The following is a 25,186-nucleotide window of genomic DNA, read 5'->3' on the forward strand; positions in this document are numbered from 1 at the left end:
CGTGCCAGTGTCCTGCAGGATCACTCGAGACGAATGGCCGTTGCGTGCAGCAGAACGGAGCACCGATGTCGCCAGCCCCGGTAAACTCCCAGTCGAATTCGACGGCGACGAACGCGAATGCTGGAAAGAACGTGGCTGGAGGCACTACGGGAGTGGCTGTCAAGAAGATTATGCCCGTGAGGATCTTGAAGGTACGAGAGTTCCCGCGAGCATCGGGACCAGACCGCAACGTTTCCAATTTTAGCCTGGATGGTTTGGTCAGGTTGGAAGCTAATGAGAGTAATGGAGTTCTGGCGCGGCAGAGGGTTTTGACGTCTGCAGCTGGGGGGCTTGGTGTCGTGAATTTCGGGGTATTGTTCTGGTGCCAGTTGGTGGGTTTCGAAATTTTGCTAAGCGTGCACAAATAAAACAGCGTGTTTCTAGGCCATGAGAGAGGGTTATTGTAACTCATGTTTTGAAAATGAGTGAATCAATTTGTTCATGTGTACGTTTTCTTGCTTTATAAAGCACATGTTTTCTTTTGTCTTGTAGTTCATGTAGTTATAACGTTGAATAAAGAGACCCTGGGTATTTAGTTCGGCGTGGTGTATTTGTGTTCTTACTTAGCACCATGATCGTTACCAGGATTTTCTTCCACGGGGGGCAAAGCGTGCAGCCCCCCCCCCCCCCCCCCCTCACATCTTTTCCTGGAGACTGACGCTGCGGGTGTTAGAGGTTCCTATGAGTAAAGAGTTCTTGGGAGGTCATGCAACTTAGCAGTTGTTTACCCAGAATTTCGTCTTTGTGGGTGGGGGTATTGGGCTCCGCAAGGCATTTACATGCTTTCGACGAAAAACTGTGCAACCTCAAAATTTTCGCGCCGAAATTCGGTGACATGTACAACGGGAAGAAGACATTTTGCATAATTCTCATTGTCTCAACGGATTTTCCACCGCACTGGGGTTCCATGTATGAACGATGGTATTCCATGAGCAAAAGTTCGTTTTATGCATGCTTTCGCGACGTTTCGTTTCTTTCTTTTTTTTTTTAAATCCAACAAATGCGTAAGTTCGCTAAATTTAGCGGCTTCTTGCGAGCAGTCAGCGCACAACGAAACCAATATGGCCGCAGCCATAGAATTTGGAAAGAGGATCGTGTATGACGACTGTTTTGACAATTCTGGGGCGTCACGACAATACCTGCACACATTTTTGCTTGCTCACGATACACATACTTCGATAACATCACGTAAGATAGTTTAGCCCTCCCTATGATAGCCACAAAGCAGGAACAAAGCGAAACACAATCGAAAAACAATGCCGCTACTCGAGTTCGAAACTCAAATGTTCTTGGATCTCCACAACGAAGATGGTCTGGTCGTCGTCGCAAAGTAAGCAGCTACAACAAACCATTCGAGACAACTATATGTCTCTGCTACGCCTCTGGCTATGAAATACCTACTCAAAAATCCCATCAAAATAAAGAAGATCTTGAGAGAAACTGATGTTCTGAGGCTGGAACAACATAGAAGGGACAGATACAAACAAAGCCTCAAATTGCCTAAGAAATCAACGATGAAAGAAGATCTTGTTTCAAAGAAGATCTTGTTTGTACTAGGTGCGTTTCGTTTCCTTGCAGAGGGCTCGGTGTTGAGAGGTTGCTGATGAGCTTAATCAAGGTCCATACAGATCCTGGCAACTTGGTATTAGTCCTCGGAACAGACGCAAAAGAGGAAGTAAGTCAACGTCATTGACAGCTATATAAGAACCATTATAATGAGTTCCTCTCTTACAGGAATTTTTCATCAGTCAGCTAGAAGCCGAAAATGTCAATCCGCTGCCAAAGTCGATAACATCGGAGTGCAGTACGAAAGAAAGGTACGCTGCAAACTCTCAACCGATTTATTTAAATAGTTGAATTTTATAAATAGTGTCTGTGTATTCACCGCACAACACGCTTCTGACCATCCCGAATGACATTGTTATCTCCCCTGACTTCTTCATACATGTTGTTTGTGACACTTGTGCAGTTGTGTTAACTGTTAAAAAAATGTTCTTTCGACAAGTAACGGTGTCGACAGAATGATAATGGTATAATGCTGGGAAATGGTTGGACTTCAGCATGTTATGTGGCAAAGATTGTACTGACAATAGCCATGCAGCAACTAGAGATGCAAAGTATCCGGAAATTTTGAAATGTTGGAAAAACCCTTTTTTCATCTGCATTAAGAAAAAAAAAGAAAAACTAAAAAACACAAAATTTTCACTCTTGCATGACAGATTTATTAGCCAACATTAGAGGACAAATAATGGTTTAAATAAATTATAAATGTACCTCAATGCAGTATATGTTTTGTTGATATTATTGGCTCATTTATGCATTATTTTGTCAGAACTTTGTATTCTTTATTTTCGTAATTGGATATTTTGGGCAATAGACCTCTCCCCGTACGTAATCAAATGACGTCATAATGTTCGACAGCGCCACCAATTTGGTGGAGTTGAGCTACGCTCGAAGCTAGGGGCGAACAATATCCGTACTGCAAATTTTAAGTCGCAGCATTCTTACAGAAATGACATCTACTTGGCTGGGGGCGTACTGTTTGTGACATCCAGGATCTTAGTTGTCGACATGTTAATGGAGCGGGTTCCCATCGAGCTCGTTACAGGTATCATCGTCTACAGAGCTCACAAGTAAGGCACTCCATCGTTGTCACATTGAAGTTCAATGGTTAAATGCAAATTGGCATTAAATTTCTTTTAAAAGGACATTAGAATCTTGCCAGGAGGCTTTCATTTTGAGACTCTACAGACAGAAGAACAAGGTGAGCCTTCCAAATTTTATAGAGAGATTCTTCACTTCCAGGTTGCTAGAGAGATGAGAGTGACCCTTCCTGAATTTGCAGAAGGGTTTCATCAAAGGACTGTCGGACAATGCAGTGGCGTTTACTCAGGGGTTCTGTCACGTGCAACGAATGATGCGGAACCTCTTTGTCAAGAAACTGTTTCTCTGGCCAAGGTTTCAGGCGGATGTCATAAGCTCCCTGGATAAGCGGAAGGTAAATTACCCTTTGATTAAGCTCATATATTCAGCACAGTATTGACTACTTATGATGGCTAATTGCAAATGGTATACCCATACCAAAATAAGAATAGGGGATTCATGTACAATTGAGGGCTATTGTAGCTGGAGAACAAGAGTAAAGTTCTTTCGGCTCCCAACTTAACTCTTGACTTAATTCTCATCCCTGTGATGCAGAACATAGAGCAGGCCCACTTCCCGCTCTACATTCCATAGAAGCACATTTAGTATGCCTCCCCACTTGTGCTTGGGTGATGTTCGTAACCGTGTATTCACACCAGCGACATACCCCCAGAAGCGGAAGATGCGAAAAGCGTCGTCGCTTTCTGCTGTCGTGTCTTCGCGTACACTGCTAACCGTGAGGAATATCCTGCTACACAGCCACAATATATTCCGTAGCAGACGACAGGAAAACATGCTGACGGTGTCGTCTGCTAAATGCGCAGTACGCCACTCCCGATATTCCGCACCGTGTGAATGCTCAACATAACACGGGACGGAACTTTGGCTCTGTGAGCAGTGTCTTCGCTTTTTCTTCCACTAGAATATTCCGTGAGGATGTCACTTGTGTGAATACACGGTAAGGATAATGAAGCGAATTCTATTATGATGATGAAGCCAAAAGTATTCAGTATGCAGTATGCAGAAGCCACAGGTGTACTGCTGCAATATTTCTTGCTTACAAGCAGGCTTCAGTAGTTTGTCATAGCTCTGCTCCTTCAAGTTGTTGATGTGACAATGCTGGCAATCTGGGCCTCACGCTACTGCTAAGTATTACAGTACTGCAGTATTGCCCATAATGCTAGTAAATTATGAATGCTCGGAGATTGATGTGAGTATAAAAAAGGCCGTGTATTTGATGCCACAAATATCTGAAGAGCTTGAGCATGCTTAGGGTTCTTCGTTTTCGGGTTAAACCCGATTTTTCATGATAGTTCCTCCCCGAACAAGTTTTCAAGAATTCGGGTAAAATCTACCCGACGTCCTTGCGGTCCCTCAACTTGTCGTTCTAGGTAAACTGTCCAAAAAGTGAATCATAATATCAGCAAAGAGCTATTTGTGACAACCTATTTGCCCTCCTTTTATGGTCCCCTCCTGCAGGAGTCAAAGATGAGCTTTTATGGAACTTGCGCAAGTGTTTGAATTCCAGGGTGATTCACTGCCCCAGTTCCGAGCAGAAATATACAGATTCTTGTTTCTCGTCCCAGTGTCATGGGAGTGGCTTGTTTCATATGCCTTTCGTTTCACCCGAAAATTCCCCGATGACATATCGAGCAGAGATTTCCCCTGAATTCTTGTGTGTAAATAGCACCCGATTTTTCCCTCCCAACTTTGAAAAACCATAAAACCCAAAAACGAAGGACCCTAAGCATGCTCCATTTTTCAGCCTGAAGTCCTGGAGCTACGTGTCCCGATGACGGACGCCATGAAGTCCATACAATTTGCCATCCTTGATATAATTGCATCCTGTGTGAGGGACCTTAAGAAATCAAACCCAACAGTACGTATTTTTTTCTATGCAGTCCTTCGTATCATTTTCGTGACATGTAGCCACGAATGCTTTAGCTCAGCTGTCAAAGGGATTGTTCGTGGACTGCCCTTGAGTTTGTTCGCATGCAGGCAGTTAGTTGGCCAACTCACTAATAACATTTATTTATTTATTTTTCGAACAGTTGGACACGGATGAGGTCACTGTCGAGAATGTGATCTCTCGATCGTTTGAGAAAGTTGTCAAATTTCAGCTGGAACCAATATGGCACCAACTGAGCCAGAAAACACGCCGAGTCGTCTCAGATTTACGTACACTTCGAACAATTCTTCTGTAAGTACAGTAGATTCGATCTCTTTCATTATGTGAAAGGTTCAGTGGGTAGCAGAAGCCGGTGTATGGGAGGTATATATCTTTCTTGTGCTTTTATGACTTCAGGTATCTGACACAATATGACAGCGTGACGTTCTACAGCCTTGTTCAGTCTGTTAGGTGAGTGCACTTCCTGAGTGTTCTCCCAGGTTCCTTTACCATTTTGAACCTTTAATGAACCATTGTTATGTAGGATTTATTTAACATGTTATTATACTTAATCCAGCTGTCGCTTTCCGAGTACCATTAAGCACGCAACTGGAATAATTGAATGTCCTCACGTACGGCAACTTTTTCACGTTCTTGTACAAACAGGGACAGTACCAGCATGAACACGCAAATCCCCGATTGGCTGTTTCTCGACGCTGCAGAGTCGCTGTTCACGGTAAAGCATTCTGTAGTACCACGTGCATCGACGTGGGTACGAGACGTAAGCAAAGTCACGACTCTCACCAATTTTCCAGCAAGCGAAAGGCCGGGTTTACTCAGTTGAGAAGAGATCTTCTAGACCCGGATCAAAGGAGAAGGAGAGTGATAAGAAGAAGGAAGGTGAGTTTGACAGCTCTGAACATTGAATGGAGGCTTGAACGAAGAACCATTGTACAGCGTTCCTAGCAGGCAGAAGGGTTATCGATACCAGTGTTGCCCGTAATTCTTGTAATTGCGCTATGAAATACGAAGAAGCATTAAAATCTTGACTTCTTTGTAATCCACAAAGAAGTCATTTAAAGAAGTTTAAAAATATGTGTAAACCCCTATGTATCCCACTATATTATACATAGAGCCTGAAGTTTTCGGGAAAATTTTTTTTTCTAAATTCGGGGGGTAAAAATCGGGTAAATAAACGTGTGCACTAAATTTACCCGAATTCGGGTGAAAAAACTTCCATTACGCTAAAATCAGGGAGAAATCGGGCTCAGTTATTCGAACTAACTGTAGCGGTTTGGTACAAACGGTGATGCAACTACATTTTCCTGCCAAACAAGTAAGGTGGTGCATACCTGCAGACATCCCAGAGAGGGCAATTTGCCTGGTAAAAATCGTGTTTCACCCTAAAGAGGCAACCTTCAATTCGGGGTGTCAAATTCGGGAAAGAATCGGGTAAAACCCTAAAACTTCAGGCTCTAATTATACAACACAAAGTTGTGGCTTCAAATGGCAGGTTTGCTTTAGCTCTGGTGTGTGACTTGCGATGTCGCCCTAGCAGTTGTCGTGAATGAATTCGTAACCTGTCTAACCAGATAAAGCCAGTGTATACCAGCATAACCAGTCTCGACAAATGGCTGTGAATTTAAGTACAGTAACTAAGCTTTGTATCCCGTTTTGGGTGTAATGCGGTTACGTTTACAGATGGTTGTGGGTTGTTTCCAGGCATCAGACTGAATATGGAAGAAAGTCCAAAATGGATTGCGCTCTCTGAAATCCTGGCAGAAATCAAGGAAGAAAATGCAGAGTGTGGTGACATCAACTCCACCTTAGTTATTGCGGAAGACGACAGAATCTGCGGGCAGCTCGCAGAAGTATGTGCCGTTTATACTCAACTTTTGCTATGTACCAAATACGTACCAGTTCTGCTGTAAGTTGAGTTGATACCATGAGAGGGTGAGGGAAATTGTCGGAGCAGCGTATCTCAGCCTCAAAATGCTGATTGGTTTTTTATGCTTCTGCAAATCCCTCAGGTTTTCAAACAATGCTCCTTTGAAAATGTCCTATGTAGTCCTTAGGAGCCCAATTACCAGAATGCCTATTGCGACTTTGTCGCAACTAAAAGGGTGTCCGTTACAGTTTCTGTGTGCAGGTGCACAAACAGTCCTGCAAAAGGTGTACAGAAAGTCTGTGTCGGAAAAAGATTCGGCAATGCTGGCGCACCTCACAGGATCCTCGGTCGACACCAATCTGTGCAAGTTACCCAAGAAAAAGAAGAAACACGACCCGGCAGAGAAAGAGTCTGAGCGACAAAAGGCTAAGAAGAAAGGAGCACAGTCAGATGATGAGGTAATACCCGTGACCTCTTTAGCAGTTTTGTCACATACAGTAATTCGTAACAAATTGCAGTGTTGAATGCCACTTCTAAGTCTACTGTCTGAGGTATATTTCCCTCATGTTGAACGTAGAGATAGTTCTTTATGAAGTTGTCCCTGGATGCACACAAGCACATTCTAATTCGGTTCATTAAAGGGGTCGCAACACTTTGCGTGGAGCTATGCATGCTAATTGTAGTACATGGCTATTTGCATATTCACGTGAGCCAGCATTACAAACTTTACAGTAAAGGAGGATTAGAAAAGGATAAAAACCAGGCTGTTTGGTAGTCCATGACTAGGGCCCCGGGTTTCACTGCTGTCAGAATGCTGAGCCACAACAGTGCTTTGGATCTAAGTTTATAAAATATCCCCCTCCCACACACACACACATTATCCAACGAAAATAAAGTGTATCCCGTTTCAAGCAGCCATTGACTTCTTGCTGAAGAAAATCGCAGAATTTACGAGTCAGTGCCGCGGAATTTTGAATTTGCCGCAGCAGAAAACTAGGGGCCTTATCCGTGAGAAATGTGATAAAATACCCCAGTGCAGGGGTCAAACAAAGAGGGCTGAACGCAAGGAGGGAGGTTTACTGAGCACTAATTGATGCTCCTTGATTGATTGATGATCCTTGATGATGATTAAGTGCTCCTTGCGTTTGTCCCCGTTGTGGGTCTCCTGCAGTGGGGTATTTTATCGCTTTTATCATGGGGTGTTAGACGCAGCGCTGTTGCGGGTAGGGGGGTGGGATGTCAGAGCTTGATGCAGAGCTTGATGCACATGCACAGTAGTAGTGTCACAATCCCTTTAACACACATCCACATGTGTCTATCACTCACAGCCAAGGTTGCATGCAAAAGAAAGAGTGAGAAAAGGGAGGGGCAAAAGAAATTACCCTTTCTCAAATAAAACAGTGGCTAAAGTAGAGATATGCCTCCTTTTCTGTTGCCCTTTCAGTAAATAAACCTTGTGTGTTCTCTAAGCGCCATCATTTGAGTTTTGCAGATTAATTAAAATACAGTACACTAACCATCTCTCTCGATGCAGCAGTCTGCAGAAAGTGAAAGTGGGGAAGAGGACATGATGGAACGTTCCCCTTGCACTATATTTCACCCGCTCAAGTCAGACTGTTTCGCTTTACAACAGACCCTGTTGTCAATTCAGCCAAAGTACATCATCTTGTATGATGTGAACATCACCACTGTGAGAGAAATTGAAGTAAGTCCCGCATGTTATAATTTTACTCTGCTCCAAAATTTTAACTCTTGTTGGTGGAAAGCAACTGTTCCGACTAATTTCTGAACGATTTCAGTCTCAACTGTTGCCGTTTTCTCTGCAATTAGATGTACCAAGCCACAACTGCAAGAGAGATACTCAAGGTATATTTCTTGATGTACGAAGACTCGGTGGACGAGCAGCGCTACCTGACGGCACTCCGCCGCGAAAAAGACGCGTTCGAGTTCCTCATCCGAGAAAAAAGCGTAAGGAATTTATGGTACAAAGATCGTGATACAAATGGTACATATGGTACATGTACATGGTGATAATATGGTACAAAGATAGGAGAGGTGATAAACGTTGCAGATAATGGTCGTTCCCGACGAGCAAGACGGCAAGGGAGATTATCATCCCGACCTCGTTGACAATTTCCCTCCCGCAAACGAAACTGTTAGCAGCAGAAAAGCCGGCGGTGCCCAAACAACCCCAGCTGTTCCGCGCAAGGTGTGTTATCATTTCTTCATCTGCCCGTTCAGTGCTTGTATGTAGAGCGTTGTGTTTTCTTACTTTTATCTTCTTTGAAAACCTGGTCAAAAATTGGGTTTCATTTCAGTAACTGTAAAATGGGTAAAATCAGGTGATGTCAGGTGGAAAAGCAGATTTTTGGCTGAGGGACGATTTTAACGAGCGTTCTCGCATTTTAGATCAACACAGGATGCTGGGTGGCTGTGCTGAATGCGCAGTGCTCAGCGTTCTCCAGTGCTCCTGTTAGTGGCTCAGTAGATGATTTCAGGAAATCGCATTGCTGCTTGCGCCCGCATTGCATCCTGGGAGATTACTGTAACGAGGGAGGGAGAACGGTCCTTGATGTTTCGTTTTCACTGGCCTTGACACCTCGTGGACAATTAGTTGAGAGAGGAGAAACAAAATAGTTTGGAGACCTATTCCTCCTTTGTTATGAGCAAGTTCCCATAGTTTAAAGCGGCGCTAAGCCCTCTGGGATTTTCTGAAGTCTTCTATTTGCATTGTGGAGAGTTTGTTTTCACCACCACCACCACCACCATTTTTTGGGGCTATCAGGCGTTACCTTAATGATGATGCAGATCGGGGGTAAAATATGATTTTCCCCCTTAGTTAGTTTGGCTCTAGAGCGTAACCAATAGAAAGCGGATTCCACGCAGGTCATCGTCGATCTTCGAGAGTTCCGTAGTGAGCTTCCATCTTTGATTCACCGCCGTGGGATTAACGTTGTGCCCGTTACAATAGAGGTAATTACATTGTAAGGGCCTCATCACATGATGTGGCTGCTGTAGTTAGCTTTTTGACTTGATGTTCCACCTTCAGGTTGGAGACTACATCTTGACCCCGGAGACATGTGTCGAGAGGAAGTCACTCAGTGACCTGATTGGTTCGCTCAACAGTGGCCGCTTGTACAATCAAACCCAAGCAATGTGCCGTTATTACAAACGGCCGGTGCTCCTCATAGAGTTCAGTCAGAACCAGTCATTCTCACTTCAGGTAGAGCACATCAACAACTCTGTTTTCGTTGCTGCGTTTTTGTGTGGTTGCTTGCATCTCATGTCGAAATGATGTCTGATGTTGATGTCAAGTGCAAAACTAATTAAGTAAATAACTGCTTGTAAGAGGGCCACTTAAGGTATTGGGTTGAATTGATATTTGCCTGTTGTTCGCGAACAGAACAGCCCTTAGGGCGAACATAATGTGCGTCCTAATAAAATGGAACAGGACAAAGCAGAAGGTAGAATGTCGTTGAATAGAGGAATGTCAGTCCCTCAGTGCATGAACTGCCTTGCTAGTAATGCTTACTAAAGGGTGGGGTACCAAAGGGGGTGTGTCCTGGTAGGTTCCTGATCCCAATAGCTTTGGAATTCAACATGGAACGGAAGCACTCATATTTTTGTTGAGACTCTCAAACTTTTTCACTTCTTCTCTACAGGGAAGGTACGGCACATCAAGCGACACATCTACGCAAAACTTTGTGTCCAAGTTGATCTTGCTAACGATACATTTTCCGAGCTTACGGTTACTGTGGTGTCCCTCACCGTATGCAACAGCAGAAGTCTTTGACATGCTCAAGGTGACACGACACGTTGCAAGCTTTTGTTGGCCAGATTTGATACGATTTGATTTGATACATTTAGGTAGGAAAGGAAGAGCCGACTGTAGCCGAAGCGCAAGCAGTAGCAGAGAAAGAGCAAGATCTTGGAAGGGCAACCGACAAGTATAATCCTGGTCCACAGGTATGACCTGCACTTGTCCAACTTCATCTATGCTATCATGAGACTGTTTTGGTTAAGAGATACCTATCACAACACTGTGCCCCACAAGTGATGGTGCAAAATTAATCTTAATTAATGAAGTAGGTAACCTTAAAAACTAAAAAATGATATTGCTACCTCATGTCCATGTGAGTTCACCTTCTCTGACAAGCTGTTGGCCCCATTGGCAAGTCTAGTACTTCTACTGACAGGCTGTATTGATGGTACTCATTGTTTTTGGGAAAGCTGTGGGGCATGCCTACTGCTGCTCTGTAGGATTCTTAGGACTACATGAGATATCACAGATGGGAACATTTAAAACACTTGTCGACTGCAGTGCACACTCGAGTTCAGGTCGGCTGCAATACTGAGTAGCATACTGTCATCATACTGTCATATAGGTGTGACTCAGGATGTGATAAGAGGTAGAGGTGCGCATCAGGAGGAGAACATTCTGTTACCATGCAACTTATGATGCCAGCCATGCCATACGTGTTCCGACATGGGCGAGCTGTCACGTTGCTACCCACCACAGATGGAGTGAGAATGATACAGGAACTCTCACTTACTTTCTTGCATAGGCCCCCACAATTGTGTGATTGCATTGACCCAAGACTTATCTTTGTGATTAGTACCTGATATTGTGTCAGATAAAGAAAAAAACCTGAACATTGATATTTACGGCTCCTGTAACAGGACTTCCTGATTCATTTGCCTGGTGTGAATTCAAAGAATCAAGGACTACTCATGAGAAAATTTACCAGCCTGGCAGAACTGTTCAAGGCATCTGAGGAGGAGCTGGCAACAGCCATGAACAACGAGAGTCAAGCAAAATGCCTCTGGAATGCGATTCATCGCCCAGTGGAGCCCCAGCAAAAGGAGCCTCTGACGCGCAAGTTCAAGAAGAGGTAGCATAGAATGCAGGCTGAAATGTTATTCAACATAAGAGTGTGCTCATCACTGTACAATATCATATTGGAGAGCAGCAACCTGGGAAGGCATCACGTTAAGATATAGTGCCTGTAAATAGCGGTGTACATAAGAAATTTTGTGCTCTATGGCATTCTTAAAGAAGGTCATGCAGAGGTCCACGGCTCTATACATGGTTTTATATGTTCATCTTTTTGCATTATTTGCGAAGACTGTAATAAATGGTTTCGTAGTGGCCCAGTGCCTTGCTGAATAAACATATTTTGTTAATATCACAGAGCTGCATGTACTACATATTTAAGACAGATTGGAGGTACCTGCAATTCACCAGATGGTACACAGATGGTAATAGGCCACAAACTGCATCCCAAGGTATTCTGTCGTGACTTGACGTCAAGTATGGGAACTTATTGTTAATCAAGGTTGGTGTACAGTCCCGAAATATTTGCTTAGGCGACAAGTTGTCATTTACGGAAGGAAAGTAAGCGTATAGAGTAACACGCTTGGCAAACGTGTTTAAATAGGTACTAAAAACTGAAAGCGTGCTTCTCCACAACGCAGCAGTGCAATGCGGAGAAAGCAGAACGAAGACGGACGAAGGCTCGACATTCAGCTCCGATGCATGTCTACGCGGTGAACCAAAAACATGAATGCACTCGTAATCAGTTGAAAACACATTTTATTTTCATGTCTCATTCACAGGATAGGATTTCACGAGGTGAAAGGTGTTTCATTTTTTTTTTTTTTTTACTTTCGTGTTAGCGTTGCGAAGCAACTGTGGCTATGAGCGGCGTACAGATGAGGACAGATGGAGAGAGGACAGCAGGGAGGAGTGGGAGACCGGGGGGTTAGTACGCGTCCTGAGCCGACTTCAGGGGAACTGTGCCGACATGCGTCTGGAAAGTCTTCGGAAAACCCAGGGAAAACCTCACAGCCGGTGGTAGGAGGGTGAAAGGTGTAACGGGAAGAATTGTGCCTCGGACACCAAAGGACTAATATATCGCCAGGATAGGCTTGCGAATACAATTCAGTTGATAACGTGTCGTTTCAATATTGTGAAGGTTGCGGGTCCCAACCCGGGGCCGATAACGCTATCAACTTACGCATCAACGTGGACACGCTGTCCTCCAAAAGGACGCATCAAAACCTTTCGTGCTATTCGGTAAATTGACACACACACACTCTTTCATCGATTTCTTAATCTGATTATTTTTTTGGAAATTGATCCATAGATCGACCATTGTGTCGTCTGTTCTTTTTTTGCACAAACCCAGGCTTTTTTAGTTCCTCCACCAGCTCGCCTGCATTCGAGCTATTTTATAGATAACGATCATGGTCCCACAACGTAAAACCCCGAATTATTAACACCGCTGAAGCTATCTACATTTATTAAGGCACAAACTTTTGTCCAAAACCTGGGCTGCTTCAGGTGTGAAGAAGCAGAGGCTCTGGGCGAAAGCTTGTGTCTTAATAAATGCAGATAGTTTTAGTGGTGTTTTTTTTTTCTTTTTTCTTCGTTTGCCGACGGTACCTGACACAGATTCCAGTTTCTTCATACTATCGTCAGCAGAGCCGTAGCGTGGCAAGTTTGCGCCCAGGGCAGAGTAAATCTGAATCTGAAGCCGTCCCCTCCCCTCACCCACTGCCGTCAGAAGCCCTGTGAACAACGAAATGAAAACGCTTATTTGCACTGCCGAGATCGTAAATTCAAATTTCCTCCGTTTCCGCTTTATCCTGTCCAACCAACCTGCCAGGGCCTGCCGTTCGGCGCCCTCTCTGGCGAAGGCGCCTGGGGCGGCTGCCCCCCCCCCCCCCCCACTCCGTCGCTACGTCTCTGATCGTCAGGATAAGGAGCAGAATCAGCTGGAGTAGAGGGACTCACGTCTAATGGAGGCACTAATCGTAGATAAACTTTCCAAAGACATCCGATGCGTGTACTGTGCCATTAGTCTCGCGATATCCTCTGGATGTTCTCACATGGGTCTCATAGACCCACCCGCGTTGCTTATCGAAAGTTGACTCCACAATCCACTGCGTAAACGCCATAATAAGCTAGAACATGGAAGCTCACTGACCATGGGTTAATGGGAACTCGTACCTGGGCAAGTTATCGTCCAGAAAGCTAACGTTACTGCATACTGATTAAGGAACGCGGAAGACACGGACAGACAACACAGACACGAGAACGCTGACGTGTCTGTGTTGTCCGACCGTGTCTTATCCGCGTTCCTATGTATTCGTTTAAACAACACGCTCTTTTTGTACTCTCTTTACTAACTTTACTGATTCGCTGAGAGAACGCACAACCGTAACATTGTACTCTGCACGTAAAGAAAGCACTCGTATGATAAAAGAACACCAAGCACAATCCATAGACAACGAAAGCTAACGAATATCCTGTTCACGTTGCATTGAACAATTCCAAATTCAGCAATACACAGTCAGAGTAATCACGGAACAACATATGAGAATAAGACATCACTCAGTGAAACCGCAAAAGGCACGGTATTACCGCTCTGGTGCATGGCAAGGACGTACATAGACCAAAATGACTGAGATCAAGAAAGAAATACAGTAAGTCCGATCAAAACCAGGATTCCCAGTATACGTTACATAAAAGCTAGCGATGTTCCTTGCACGATGTTTCTTGCAGGAAGGAATTTCCATGCACGACGATCCTGCGGCTGGAATGTCTGCTCTCGAACATAACACAACGTCCAACGGCCGGAAACAGCACTGCACTTCTTCCTCGCGCTTTCTGGCTTTCATCCAGCAAACGAGATTCGCCGTGCCAGCGCTATAGAAGTGATTATGCGTGCCATGGTTGCGGAATGGGTTCTCCCATTCCGCTCCAATTCCATTCCGAGGAATGGAGATTTGGGATAATTCAATTCCTTTCAATTCCTCGGAATGAAAAGGTATGTTCCCACAGTTCCCACTCCTGGAATGGCTTGGCAACCCAATTCCATTCTGCTAATTCCCCCAATAAAAGAAAAGGGCCGCTAACCATACTGGCAAGTCCAGCAGTGCTAGAGGAGATTGACATTACCAAGCACGGAAAAAGCACAAAGACAAGGTTATTTCACTCTTGACCGTGTGCAGGTGCGGTGCAAAGGGTGTGAGCGCAGAAACCAGCACGTTGAAACCAAAACTGCCACCGGGGCACCCAGACCATTCCATTCCCATTCCTATAGGACAGTTTCTGCCATTCCATTCCAATTCCATTCCGGGCTCTGATAAATCTGGAATGATTCCGGAATCATTCCAACTCCGGAATCATGGCAACTCCGCAACCCTGATGCGTGTGCCAACTCTGACCGATGAGGATGCTGAGGGTGTGTGCACTTACTAGTCAACTGGACAGGTGGAACGTCTTTTCCGTTCCGGCATGGTGGACATCTTCTCTTTGCTGCAAGCTATGTTGCACATAGCCGTAGGACAGTTGATCACTGACCATTGTGCGAAGGGATATTGGACGAAAGGATAAAGATAAGAATCGATGTGTCGATGAAATGGTGGATATTATCGCGTAGAATATAGTTGTCCCAACGGAAACGTATGCGCCGTGGCCAGAAGATAAAATAGTGGATAAATAAGACGAAGAGATGGAAGCAGTATGGAAACGACTTGTTTAAAAGCTGTCTCGGCAGAAGGAAAAATAAAACGAATAAAATGGAGAGTAGAAAATTTGACGGCCTTTGGGGGTTTCCAGAGGAGGACATCGCTGAATCGCAGGCACTGGCGTAGCCAGGGGGGGTGTTCAACCCCCTCGAGACGGTAAATTTGGTAGAGCGTTAGGGAGAGGGAAACGAGGGAAAATCCTCCTCTCCCATGTAAAGTCCCCATAGAACCCCTCCCGAAATATTCTTCTGGCTATGCCGCAGGTCTTTTTCTTCTTGCCATTGCGCTCCTTCCTGTTCCCGATTCAGCTCCCGGTTCAGTATGCGACATATGATAGCAGCTCTTTGCCTGAGCCTCCTACCAACTCGTTGGTAAAGTAAACTAATTATTATTATTAGCCGAGAAAGTTTGTGGCTGTAGATCGGTTCTGGTCGTCACCGATACTTCTTGTTGCAGATCAACGAAAGCCACCCTATTTCACCGGAACGCTACGAAACTCAGCAACAGAGCTGCTTTTAGATACCAAAAGCGCCTTGTGTCCTCTGATGTCAAAACTGAAGCGTGTTAGTTGACCGACATAGCTGGGAAGGCAAAAAGTCGAGAGGTACAGCCGCTATAACCACGACTCTCTGCCTGGTCTGCGTGGAGACCACTCAAATATGCGTGCAACTGTTAGATGCATTTGAATTATCTCATTATTATTATTAGCCGACTATCATCAGGAAGAGTGCTTCTACTGAAAGGACAGCAGGTCTACGATCACCTTCCCTTCGGCAACATGCAGTAAAAATAATTTCGGTGCCTTCACAAGAACGATGCCTGTCCAGAGCCAGTTCGGGTACAGCAGAGAAGAAGAAAGACGAAGGTAAACGGAAGTGACGTAGCTGGTTGCACGTGCAGCCGCCTTTGGATCCCGCTGAGTGGCCCATTAATTCTCAGTCGGCCTGGGTTCTCCGCTGTGGAAGGTCGGGTGGTGAAGCATATAGCTTCCCCGGCTTTGGAACACTAGCCTCCTCCGCGGTCTGCTGACCGGACCGGTCGGTAAGTTGATTGTTGGTTGTTGATTTCCTTCCCACTCTGTACCTGCCCTAACGTCTGTTCCGTCGTAGTGTGTTTACAGTTTTACGGTACGCAAAATTTGATCTAGTCTACGTGTCGGTCTAATAGGTCTTCAATGTTCACACCGTGCCATATCTCGCCACGGACCTATTCAGCACGATTTTCGTAGGGCAAGTCAGGAACGAAACGTTCAGAGAGTGAGAGTGCAGTTTGCGTGCCGGGTTTAGGAGTCTCATACGTCAGATCTGTTGCGTAAAAGCGAGCAAAAATTAATTTCGTTATCGTCTTGTTACAGCGTATAAGAACGCCAGTGGATTCGCTTGCGCTTTGTGTTTGTTCGTTTGTCGCAAGATTGTGAATCCGCATCGGCACGCGCATTAGTGACGTTGCGTCTCGCGACGCATGCTTACGTGGGCTCGTGCGCATTGTCTCGAGCGTTGGGTCTCGTCCGATCGGTCAGTGCGTCTGAGCCATCGGCCTGGTTGGTCTCTTGCTCTACGCTTGCCCATAGTGCCCTGCCTCTTGCTTTGAGACTTAGGTATTTCTTATACCCAATGACTGCCCTGGATCGAAGTTGGTTCCCTTCTAATACTGCTTTTCTATTCCAGATTAACCACATCTTCGGGCCGGTTGCCTTCCAGCCCCGCCCTTAACCATGCCTGAGGAAGAGGATGATGATGCCAAGAAGAAAGGAGGCAAGGGAGCAAAGGGAGGCAAGGGAGGAAAGGGCAGCAAAGACAAAGGAAAGAAAGGAGGCAAGGGTGGCAAAGGCAGCAAGGACAAAGGAAAAAAAGGAGGCAAGGGTGGCAAAGGCAGCAAGGACAAAGGCAAGAAAGGAGGCAAGGGGAAGTCTCCGAAGAAAGAGGCGCCGTCCGAGGAAGCATCCTCCGCCCCGGAGGAAGCATCTGCTGGAGGATCTGGTGGTGGAAGTCCCAAGCCAGCGTCGCCAGCCCCTGCTGCAGCGTCTCCTGCCCCAGCTGCAGCTTCACCAGCCCCACCCCCTGCCGCAGCCCCTGCTGCTGCTGCCCCAGCAGCAGCTCCAGCCGCAGCAGCTCCCGCCGCCGCTGCGCCAGCTGCAGCCGCCCCAGCTGCAGGGGCTCCTGCAGCCCCCGCTGCTCCAGGTGCACACGGTGCCCCACCCCCTGGAGGGGCTCCCGGTGCTATGATGCCCCGCATGGGAATGATGGGTATGGGTGGCTACTACAGCGAAGGACAGTCTATGTACGATGACGGATACGATGACGATTTCTACGTCGACATCACGTGCTACCCGCCCAGAAGAGGGTCTCCTCAACCTCAGTTCTTCGGCGGCGAAGACCCTTACGGCGGATTCGGGGGTGGACGACCCCGTTCTCCCATGGACATGTACTATGACAGACCACCAAGACCGATGCAGATGCCCATGGGAATGGGCATGGGTGGTATGGGGGGTATGGGAGGTATGGGAGGAATGGGAGGAATGGGCGGCCCACCCCCGTTCATGCAATCGGGCATGATGGGTGGTATGGGAGGAATGGGAGGCATGGCTGGCATGGGGGGTATGGGCGGCATGGGTGGCATGCAGATGGGAGGTATGGGCGGTGGTCCAGGTATGATGGGAATGATGCAGTCGCAGAATGTCGCAAATCAGATGGGACCGCAGACTACGACCCTAACACCAGGTTCCCCTCCCATGGCTTTCAAGACCCCATCAACGACAGTCATCGTCAACATGAGCGGAGAGAGGCTCAACAGAGGTGGTTCCAGGCCGATGTCCCCTGTTGGAGGCCAGTCCATGGGCATGATGAGCGGCAGCATGGGTGGAATGGGCATGAACATGGGTATGGGACCTCCGGCAGTCCCCGGCAACAAATCTCCCATCGTTATGTCCCAGCCGATCACCAACACTGGACTCACACCGCAGATGCAGCAGCTCCTGCTTCGAGGCATGCCTGGCTACACGGCCACTGTTGTATTGATTTTGGTGCCAAATTCATGAACGGAGCAATAAAAGATGGCATGGCTGAAATTTGTTTTCGTAATAGGTCATTAGTGAAAATGCATTAATGTGAAGCAAGTTTATACTTTAGTTTATACAGACTGCATGCAGCTGGCTTGAGTAGCAACCAAGAGTGTAGGTCTAACAGCCGAACGACCATTCATACGTCTTACAATCCCCATGCAATCCCCATTACAATCTTCATGCAGCTTTCCTTGAGCTAGCTAGCAAGCAAATGCTGATAATCAGGATCCTCTTAATGGAAGCGAAGGAGCTTGATCTAAGTCACTGGCGTTGTCAAAGGGGTGGGGTGGGGGGTTCAAACCCCTCCCGAAACCGTACCTTTGGTAGTGCATTTGGGAGAGAAAAAATAGGCGATAGGGCGAAATCCTCCTCCCCATGTTCTGGCTACGCTACTTATTAGCAGTGCCCACGTCCAAACTTGAATAGCCCACACGAGCTGTCGCGGGATCCTATCCCGTTGACACGTACTAGAGATGTTAACCAAAGGCGAAACAAAACAATGCAAACAATAAGTAAAGTAACAGTTGTTTATTATGCACCAATTTTCTCTTCATTACAAACGTAATGTTGCAGTGACGTATTCATTGAAAGAAGCGCTTGGCTCTCGATCAGTCGAGGCTACTCTCCTTGGCTTGGCTGTTAAGGCTGCCTAGTTGGTGACTGACTCACAGGACTGACTATCCCGTGGACTATCCATTGCACGAAGAGTGAGCAGTGGGATGACGAACGAAGGTACAGCACCACATGCATCTGTGTGTGCTGTTATCCCCCTGCTCACTCTCAATGCCATGGAGGCTAATCTGTCCGCGTATTAAATTATGAGCAAAACAGCCTCTTATTTATTTATTTATTGACATACCCTCAGGGCCCGGAGGGCAAATAGAGGGGAGTGGGGTTACAATACAACAACAAGGGCAACAGCAGCAAAGGTAAAGTGAATATACAAATCGGTTAACAAAATGACAGAAATGAAATTATGGTAAGCAGTACGTACGAACTCGGTCGTCCCAGGTGAGCTTGTACAATGTGACCCATAGAAGTCATGCAAGCCGTAACAGCTTCTTTCCCTCAAAGTGGCCCAATGACAACTGACCATGGTACCTGGAGATTCAATGATGAGCGATTATGGAGCTAAGCGAATCGTTGTGTATAGGTGACATGCAAGAGATTACCGAATAAGAGGGATGAGGCGTAGTTCCGTATCAGGACCACTCAATTTTAAAAATTAGCGAAACGGTTAGGAAAGTAAATAAGTAAACTACATCCGAGGGATGGAATGGAAGGAACGGAGGCCCGGGAGGCGATAGGGGTTGGCAACACACAACCAAACTACTTCTTTTTCTTCTTCCGCTGTCGTTTGCTCTGAGCCAAGCGAGATGTTGATGACTACATTTTTTATTTTGTAGCACATCGTTTCTCTTTTGCAGTACTTCCACACTGTTTTCCGCTGTCTCTGTTGGACAAAAACATCGTGCAAGCCTGCAAGCCGCAAAAAAGTTGAATGATGACCGCCGAGAAAACCGGGCTCGCGCAGCCATAGCCGTGCTTTCGTCATCATCACGTGCGCGCGTACTTCGGAAAAGAACGGTCAGACCCTGGAACAGTTTCGGACAGGATGGACTGACGATCTGGCACCGAGGTCCTCGGGCGTCAGCAGCAACAGCGCACAGCAGCAACAGAAGGCACCGGCCTCAAAAGAATATCCTGGCGTCCATAGCCCGGCTGTGAGGTGCGTACCCACTTTAGGCCAAATGAGGGCATGCCTTCTGAGGCGATTCGAGCATTTCCTGAACACGTAGATGTCGCCTGTTCTTGATCGTGGTGGCGTTTTTCTGTCAGCTTGGGAGTTCCCGCATTGGTTTAAAGCACAGTCTACGCGAGCATAGCGATGATGTCATCTGTACCCCTCCCCAGCGCAGCATTTCAGGCTTGTTAATTTCCACTTCCACTCTTACAGTACGTTGTACTAAAGCTCAGGTTAGGATTCTTGTACAGTGCATGTCCCCGCGTGGTATGTCTTCTGAAAAAAGTTCATGCTACGCACTTTTGATAGATGTGGGTATACCGTTACTGTAGTCCGCTACGCCAAGGTGCCCGATTAGGCGTTCCAAGTATCTACTGGGTGTGTGCAGTTAAACCTAACCGGTGTTTGCACACGTAACTCGTCTACTTACCCGAGGAACTTACTGAGGGCGCACGATGACTTCTTTATGCGTGCGAAAGCTACAAAAATTCTGGAAGCCATACTCAACAGAGCGCGAACACGTCTGCTTCCATGCATTCGAACATGGCAACGTGGCGGTCTCAGGTGAGTGTTGTGCAGGTACCGCTAGGGGCACTACCGATGAGCATCCATGTGGGACATCGTTTCGGTTTCCGCACAGATAGCTCCCCTAGCGGTATCTGCGCACAACTCACCTGAGACTGCCCTGTTGCCCTATTCTAATGCATGGAAGCCGACGTTTTCGCGTGCTTATTTTTTGACGGTGAATATGGCTTCCAGGATTTTTTTGTAGATTTCGCACGCATAAATAAGCCATCGTGCGCCACCGGAAGTTCCTCAGGAAGTGGACTTCGATTTATGTGTGCAGATGTGTGTTAAGTTTTTTTTCTGCACATACACTGTAATTCGATCGTAACGAGCTTGCTTGGGGTCGAAGGCCAAGAGTTTTGGTTAAATGCTGGGCTATAACACTATAGTACCGGGCAGTACCAGTCATCCTAGTCACCTAATGTTCGGCTCATGTAAAGTTTTTGTTGATGCCCTCACGTATCGTTATATATGGTGACTGTTGCGGACATGGTGGTTCATTGCCTGTACAATGTGCACACCGGCCGCGTTAGAGAGTACTATAGGTAACTTTTCTTGCAAGGTGTTCACCTGACTGCGGTCATCCACTGACAAGTAGTCATGCCCGAAGAGGAGGATGATGACGACAAAAAGGGAAAGAAGGGAGGAAAGGATGACAAAAAGGGAAAGAAGGGAGGCAAGGATGACAAGAAAGGAGGCAAGGATGACAAGAAAGGAGGCAAGGATGACAAGAAGGGCGGTAAGGACGACAAGAAAGGAAAGGACAAAGGAGATAAGAAAGGCAAGGAGGATAAGAAGGCTGACAAGAAGTCTCCAAAAGGTGAAAAGTCTCCAAAGGAAAAGTCTCCAAAGGAAAAGTCTCCCAAGGACAAGAAGTCTCCGAAAGAAAAGTCTCCTAAAAGCGAGAAATCTCCGAAGGCCGAGAAGCATTCCAAGGAGCCTTCTCCCAAAAAGGATGAAAAGCATAAGAAATCGCCCGCTAAAGAGCCAGAATCCTTATCGGTGAAATCTGATAAATCTTCCGACAAGTCCGAGATTAGCTTGAAGTCTGAAAAGTCATCTGCGAAGTCTGACTTGTCGAAGGGTTCCGAAGTGTCAAGCGAGCCACCGCCACCGCCAAAGCCCAAGAAAGAGAAGAAGTCACCGAAGAAGGCAGAAGCTGACGCACTTGATCGTAAGTCGAGCATGGGCACTTCACCGGAGAAGAAAGACAAGGACCACAAACACAGCATGGATGCAGGTGCTCAGAAGAAGCCCATGGGAATTCCACCTCCACCGTCCGATTCTATGAAGCGGGCCATGCAGGAGACAGGTCCTGTATACGCCGAGCGGATTTACACTGACGAATATGAAGATGAGGAAGAAGGCCGGAACTACATCGAGGTCCAGATGTTTGAACGTAGACGGTCCAACACACGCGTTCCTCAACAGCAGCAGCAACAACCTGGACCTCGGGACTCCTTCCATCGTGAATCAATTTCGCGAGAAGCTCCTCAGCAAATGTACTACGATCTGCCACAGCAGATCCAGATCACTCCACAAGTCCAGGTCGTCACTCGCCCCGCAGTTTACGAAGAGTACTACGAGGAAGTCTCCATGCCGCACACCCGCGTCGCGACTGAACGGGTGGGACCGCCACAGTTAGGACCACCGCCGCCGCCTCCGCCCCAGAGTTATTACGACCATTACGGTTACGACAGGTACGCGGAACCGCAGAGACCCCCTACCCCTCCTCCGCCTCCGCGAGAAGACTCACGAAGGCCTATCATTTTGCCACCTACCACAGTAGTCGTCAACCTGAGCGAAACGCGTGTGGCTCAAGCGGCTGCCATGGCAGCTGCACAGCAGTCTAGACTGGCAGCACAGGATTATAGGTCCCCCTACGAACTCGAGGCGATTCGTCATGGCATGGCTATGAGGGCGTCGCGAGAAGAACTTCTTCCAGCTCAGCGATTTTCTCCGCCACCTCCACCTCAGCAAGCGCCACCTCCTCCACCCCAGCAAGCTCCTCCGCCGCCACCCCCGCCCCAACAGGTGCAGCATCCACCACCCCCGCCCCAACAGGTGCAGCATCCACCACCGCCACCGCAGCATCCACCACCTCCACCGCAGCATCCACCACCGCCACCGCAGCATCCACCACCTCCACCGCCACCGCATCAGACCCCACCAGGCCAACGCAGTCCTGCACAGCAAGCGTCCCAAACGACGGTGTCGCAGTCACTAGTTCCACAGTCTCAGTGTCTGCTGCCAAAAACCATGAATATCACGCATCAGCTTCGCGATTTCCAGCAGCATAACAGACAGCCGTTGGAAGAAAACTGTATCTCTTCAACAGAAAGAGTCATCTACGAAGTTATCCGTAAGATGGAAGGGACTTCGACGTCGACCGAGACGAATGACGAGGCATCGCAAAGGCAGTTAGGGCCGACCGTTAGCCAGACTTATATTAGGACCTCAACACAGGCGTTGGGTCCTCAGGGTCCTCAGGCGGTGGGACCGAGGTCGTCTTCTCCGCCGCCCTTACCGCCGCCTCCGCCAGTCTTCGCTGCTCCAAGGTTAGGAATGCAACAGAGGCCTTATATTCAGGCACCTTTGTACGGCGCACATGGTGGCAGTCAGGTCTCCATGAGCAGATTTTCGCCTCCGCCTCAAGCCGCCCACTTGGCCCCTACGCACATGGGGCCACCACAGCGTTTGCCACCACAATATGGCGGGCCAGTACATATGTCCGCGCAGACGTTCGTGCAGAGGGGGCCCATGCGCGTGCCATCCTTGCCTTCGAACGCGCCATCTGCTCCACGCACACCAGTCAGAATGCCGCTCGTAGGACCACGACCGGGCAGCCGGCCAGGCTCTCCTCAGCCCTACAGTGTTCCTCCTCCAAGACCTCGGTGAGCCTTTTCCTCCGCACAGTTTAGTGGTTCTGGGTTATTCTAAAATGTCATGGCATGCCAGAGTATACGGTCTTCTAGAGCAATCGTGCTGCAGCCAGACCAGATGTGCACGGTAGTGGATCAATCGCAGCGAGTTGGTTGGAAATTGATGTAAAGCAGTCAGCTGGGTTACATTGGCGTTTAAAACGTTTGCAGGGACGATGACAGCATGTCCCTATTTCCGGAGAGGTCCCTCATTATGCTCCTGGTTTTTCTGTTCATCTTCGTCTTGATCGTCGTCATCTTGGCCATTACCGGCATGAATCCCTGTGAGTCCCCGTTTCATAAACTTATAGGGACACCGCGAAATACGGACACTGAGCAGAGTCCCACGCAAATCAGTGTTACGGTCGGCCCAGACGGATGCCATAGCAAGCGATCTAACGACCGCGGTATCTCTTGTGTTCTCGCCATGAGATTATCTGCCCTCTGTATTGGAGCAGAATGTAAGCTACTCACTGATACATATCTCAGCAATGTTATGTGATTCAAGGAACACGGGTTAAGGGTACTGCACGTGCTGTTCTTTCGGATCACGTTACATTACTTGGGACAGTAACTGGGTCGACCTTCTGACAGTGTACTGCTGCAAATGAACCTCGTTTTAGGGTGTGACGAGGATCCTTTGCGGTTTGATGCGGTGTCGACACATGTTGGATAGCACCAGGGTTGTTTGACTGATCTTCGTTTTTATCTTTTCAGTGGGTTCGGCTGGTAAGGCCGCTGCCTTGGAGGCGACTAAACCGACTGTGGTGGAATAGCGTTCCCCGTCACGACGCCCACAAACTGCTGTGTGCTTGCTCACTAATTAAATGGTCACTAATTAATGTTGGCTTGTTTCTCTTCCTCTTGCGCGCCGCGCATAAACAGATACGGACACGAGCGATAATCAGCTGACAGGTGGGGTGTTCTCAAAGGCGAGGTATCAAGATATGTCTCAAGCAGCACTATGTATTAGCCCTAGTTTGGGAGATACATCACATCACATATGGCAGTGTGCATATAAGCATAGTGTTCGCGTCCACAGAACAGGTTGCGGAGTTTCCTAATGAAATTCCTTGTGTTGCAAAATTCCAGCCAAACGCTGCCGGCACTGCCATTCAACCGACAAGAGAAGCAAATAACCGGCCGGGACGGTATACTTTGTATGCCTTCACATTTCGTTGCTTGGGTTAGGCCTGAAAGTATATTCGCATCTTGGACGTTTAGTACCCATTGGATGACGTGGAAATGGCAGCACGTAAAATTCTCCTGTACGACATGCGCGTGTGTTTCGATGCTATCGCCATCGAAGGTATTTAAGGCTTATGATGTGCGCGTATCTCGTCGAGTACTCCGCTAATCGGAAAGCAGCGTGCGTTCAGCCCCGCCCAACGGGCAACCTTCCCGCAGTTTGCTACGATGACACAGTCACTCGCTGATCCGACACAAGCTGTTCAAGGCTGACTGTTCCTCCAACAAGTAAAGCACATACAGAGCGAACGAGGACACCGCCATCCCTCGACCGCCCGCCATCGGCCTTCTAGTCGTCACGTCTGGCCGTTGCCTGGCAGCGGTCCTCAAGCATCGACCGACGGTCTCGTCCAGAGGTCGCTTTGGTCGTTCTCCCTTCGACTACCCTCTCTCTGAAGGAGACTTGTTTAGTGTTAAACACTTTGACTTGTGTTCCATCTTTTACTTATTACTTTCGCGTCCCGGGACAACTGTTGAGGAAGACATGTTGATGTGAGAAGAACTGGGCGCCGTGTGAGACATGGATGAAGTTCGTTCGGCGCGTCAGAGGAGTGGAATGGGACGTCGACCGCCGTCCGAGCAGGTGGGTACCTTTGAGGGTTAGGGCTAGCAGCGATGCGTTGAAAGGCGACGATGGTTTGTGTGCATGGCA

The 25,186-nt window shown here is 47.5% G+C and overlaps 3 protein-coding genes across 5 annotated transcripts in view; all 3 read left to right on the top strand.

Moving 5' to 3' along the window:
* Positions 1-734: 734 nt before the first annotated feature.
* On the top strand, positions 735-11,647 carry LOC135390887 (DNA repair endonuclease XPF-like). Of its 2 annotated transcripts, none has more exons than XM_064620848.1 (21): positions 735-1,369; positions 1,618-1,714; positions 1,774-1,856; positions 2,550-2,672; positions 2,746-2,803; positions 2,885-3,037; positions 4,448-4,561; positions 4,734-4,882; positions 4,988-5,041; positions 5,237-5,306; positions 5,386-5,470; positions 6,293-6,441; positions 6,707-6,916; positions 7,996-8,163; positions 8,289-8,426; positions 8,530-8,667; positions 9,345-9,431; positions 9,508-9,681; positions 10,121-10,261; positions 10,326-10,424; positions 11,139-11,647. In XM_064620848.1, the coding sequence occupies exons 1-21, from the start codon at positions 1,296-1,298 to the stop codon at positions 11,352-11,354; spliced, it is 2,580 nt and encodes an 859-aa protein (XP_064476918.1). In that variant the 5' UTR covers positions 735-1,295; the 3' UTR covers positions 11,355-11,647. The 2 variants fall into 2 exon arrangements, with proteins under 2 accessions (XP_064476918.1, XP_064476917.1); XM_064620847.1 differs by having other exon boundaries at positions 736-1,369; positions 7,993-8,163.
* Positions 11,648-19,619: 7,972 nt separating this feature from the next.
* On the top strand, positions 19,620-24,128 carry LOC135390888 (uncharacterized). Of its 2 annotated transcripts, XM_064620849.1 has the most exons (4): positions 19,620-19,783; positions 20,928-23,259; positions 23,458-23,570; positions 24,004-24,128. In XM_064620849.1, exons 2-4 carry the CDS (start codon positions 20,966-20,968, stop codon positions 24,060-24,062), a joined length of 2,466 nt encoding a protein of 821 aa, XP_064476919.1. In that variant the 5' UTR covers positions 19,620-19,783; positions 20,928-20,965; the 3' UTR covers positions 24,063-24,128. The 2 variants fall into 2 exon arrangements, with proteins under 2 accessions (XP_064476919.1, XP_064476920.1); XM_064620850.1 differs by lacking the exon at positions 23,458-23,570.
* A 490-nt stretch (positions 24,129-24,618) lies between these two features.
* LOC135390889 (uncharacterized) overlaps positions 24,619-25,186 on the top strand; it is a 74,186-nt gene continuing 73,618 nt past the window's right edge. The window contains exon 1 of the mRNA XM_064620851.1: positions 24,619-25,117. Within this exon, the coding sequence (XP_064476921.1) occupies positions 25,055-25,117 (63 nt within the window). The 5' untranslated portion in view covers positions 24,619-25,054. The remainder of the gene's footprint in view (positions 25,118-25,186) is intronic.

This window comes from Ornithodoros turicata, chromosome 4 (assembly GCF_037126465.1).
Source record: "Ornithodoros turicata isolate Travis chromosome 4, ASM3712646v1, whole genome shotgun sequence".
Taxonomy (NCBI): Eukaryota; Metazoa; Arthropoda; class Arachnida; order Ixodida; family Argasidae; genus Ornithodoros; species Ornithodoros turicata.

Bases quoted from the DNA above. Each gene is read 5' to 3' on its own strand.
- LOC135390887 (XM_064620847.1), top strand. From the start codon at position 1,296: ATGCCGCTACTCGAGTTCGAAACTCAAATGTTCTTGGATCTCCACAAC. The intron at 9,432-9,507 runs GTAATTACATTG...TTCCACCTTCAG, and splicing joins TTGTGCCCGTTACAATAGAG to GTTGGAGACTACATCTTGAC. The intron at 10,262-10,325 runs GTGACACGACAC...TGATACATTTAG, and splicing joins AAGTCTTTGACATGCTCAAG to GTAGGAAAGGAAGAGCCGAC.
- LOC135390888 (XM_064620849.1), top strand. From the start codon at position 20,966: ATGCCCGAAGAGGAGGATGATGACGACAAAAAGGGAAAGAAGGGAGGA. The intron at 23,260-23,457 runs GTGAGCCTTTTC...AAACGTTTGCAG, and splicing joins GTTCCTCCTCCAAGACCTCG to GGACGATGACAGCATGTCCC. The intron at 23,571-24,003 runs GTGAGTCCCCGT...TTATCTTTTCAG, and splicing joins CATTACCGGCATGAATCCCT to TGGGTTCGGCTGGTAAGGCC.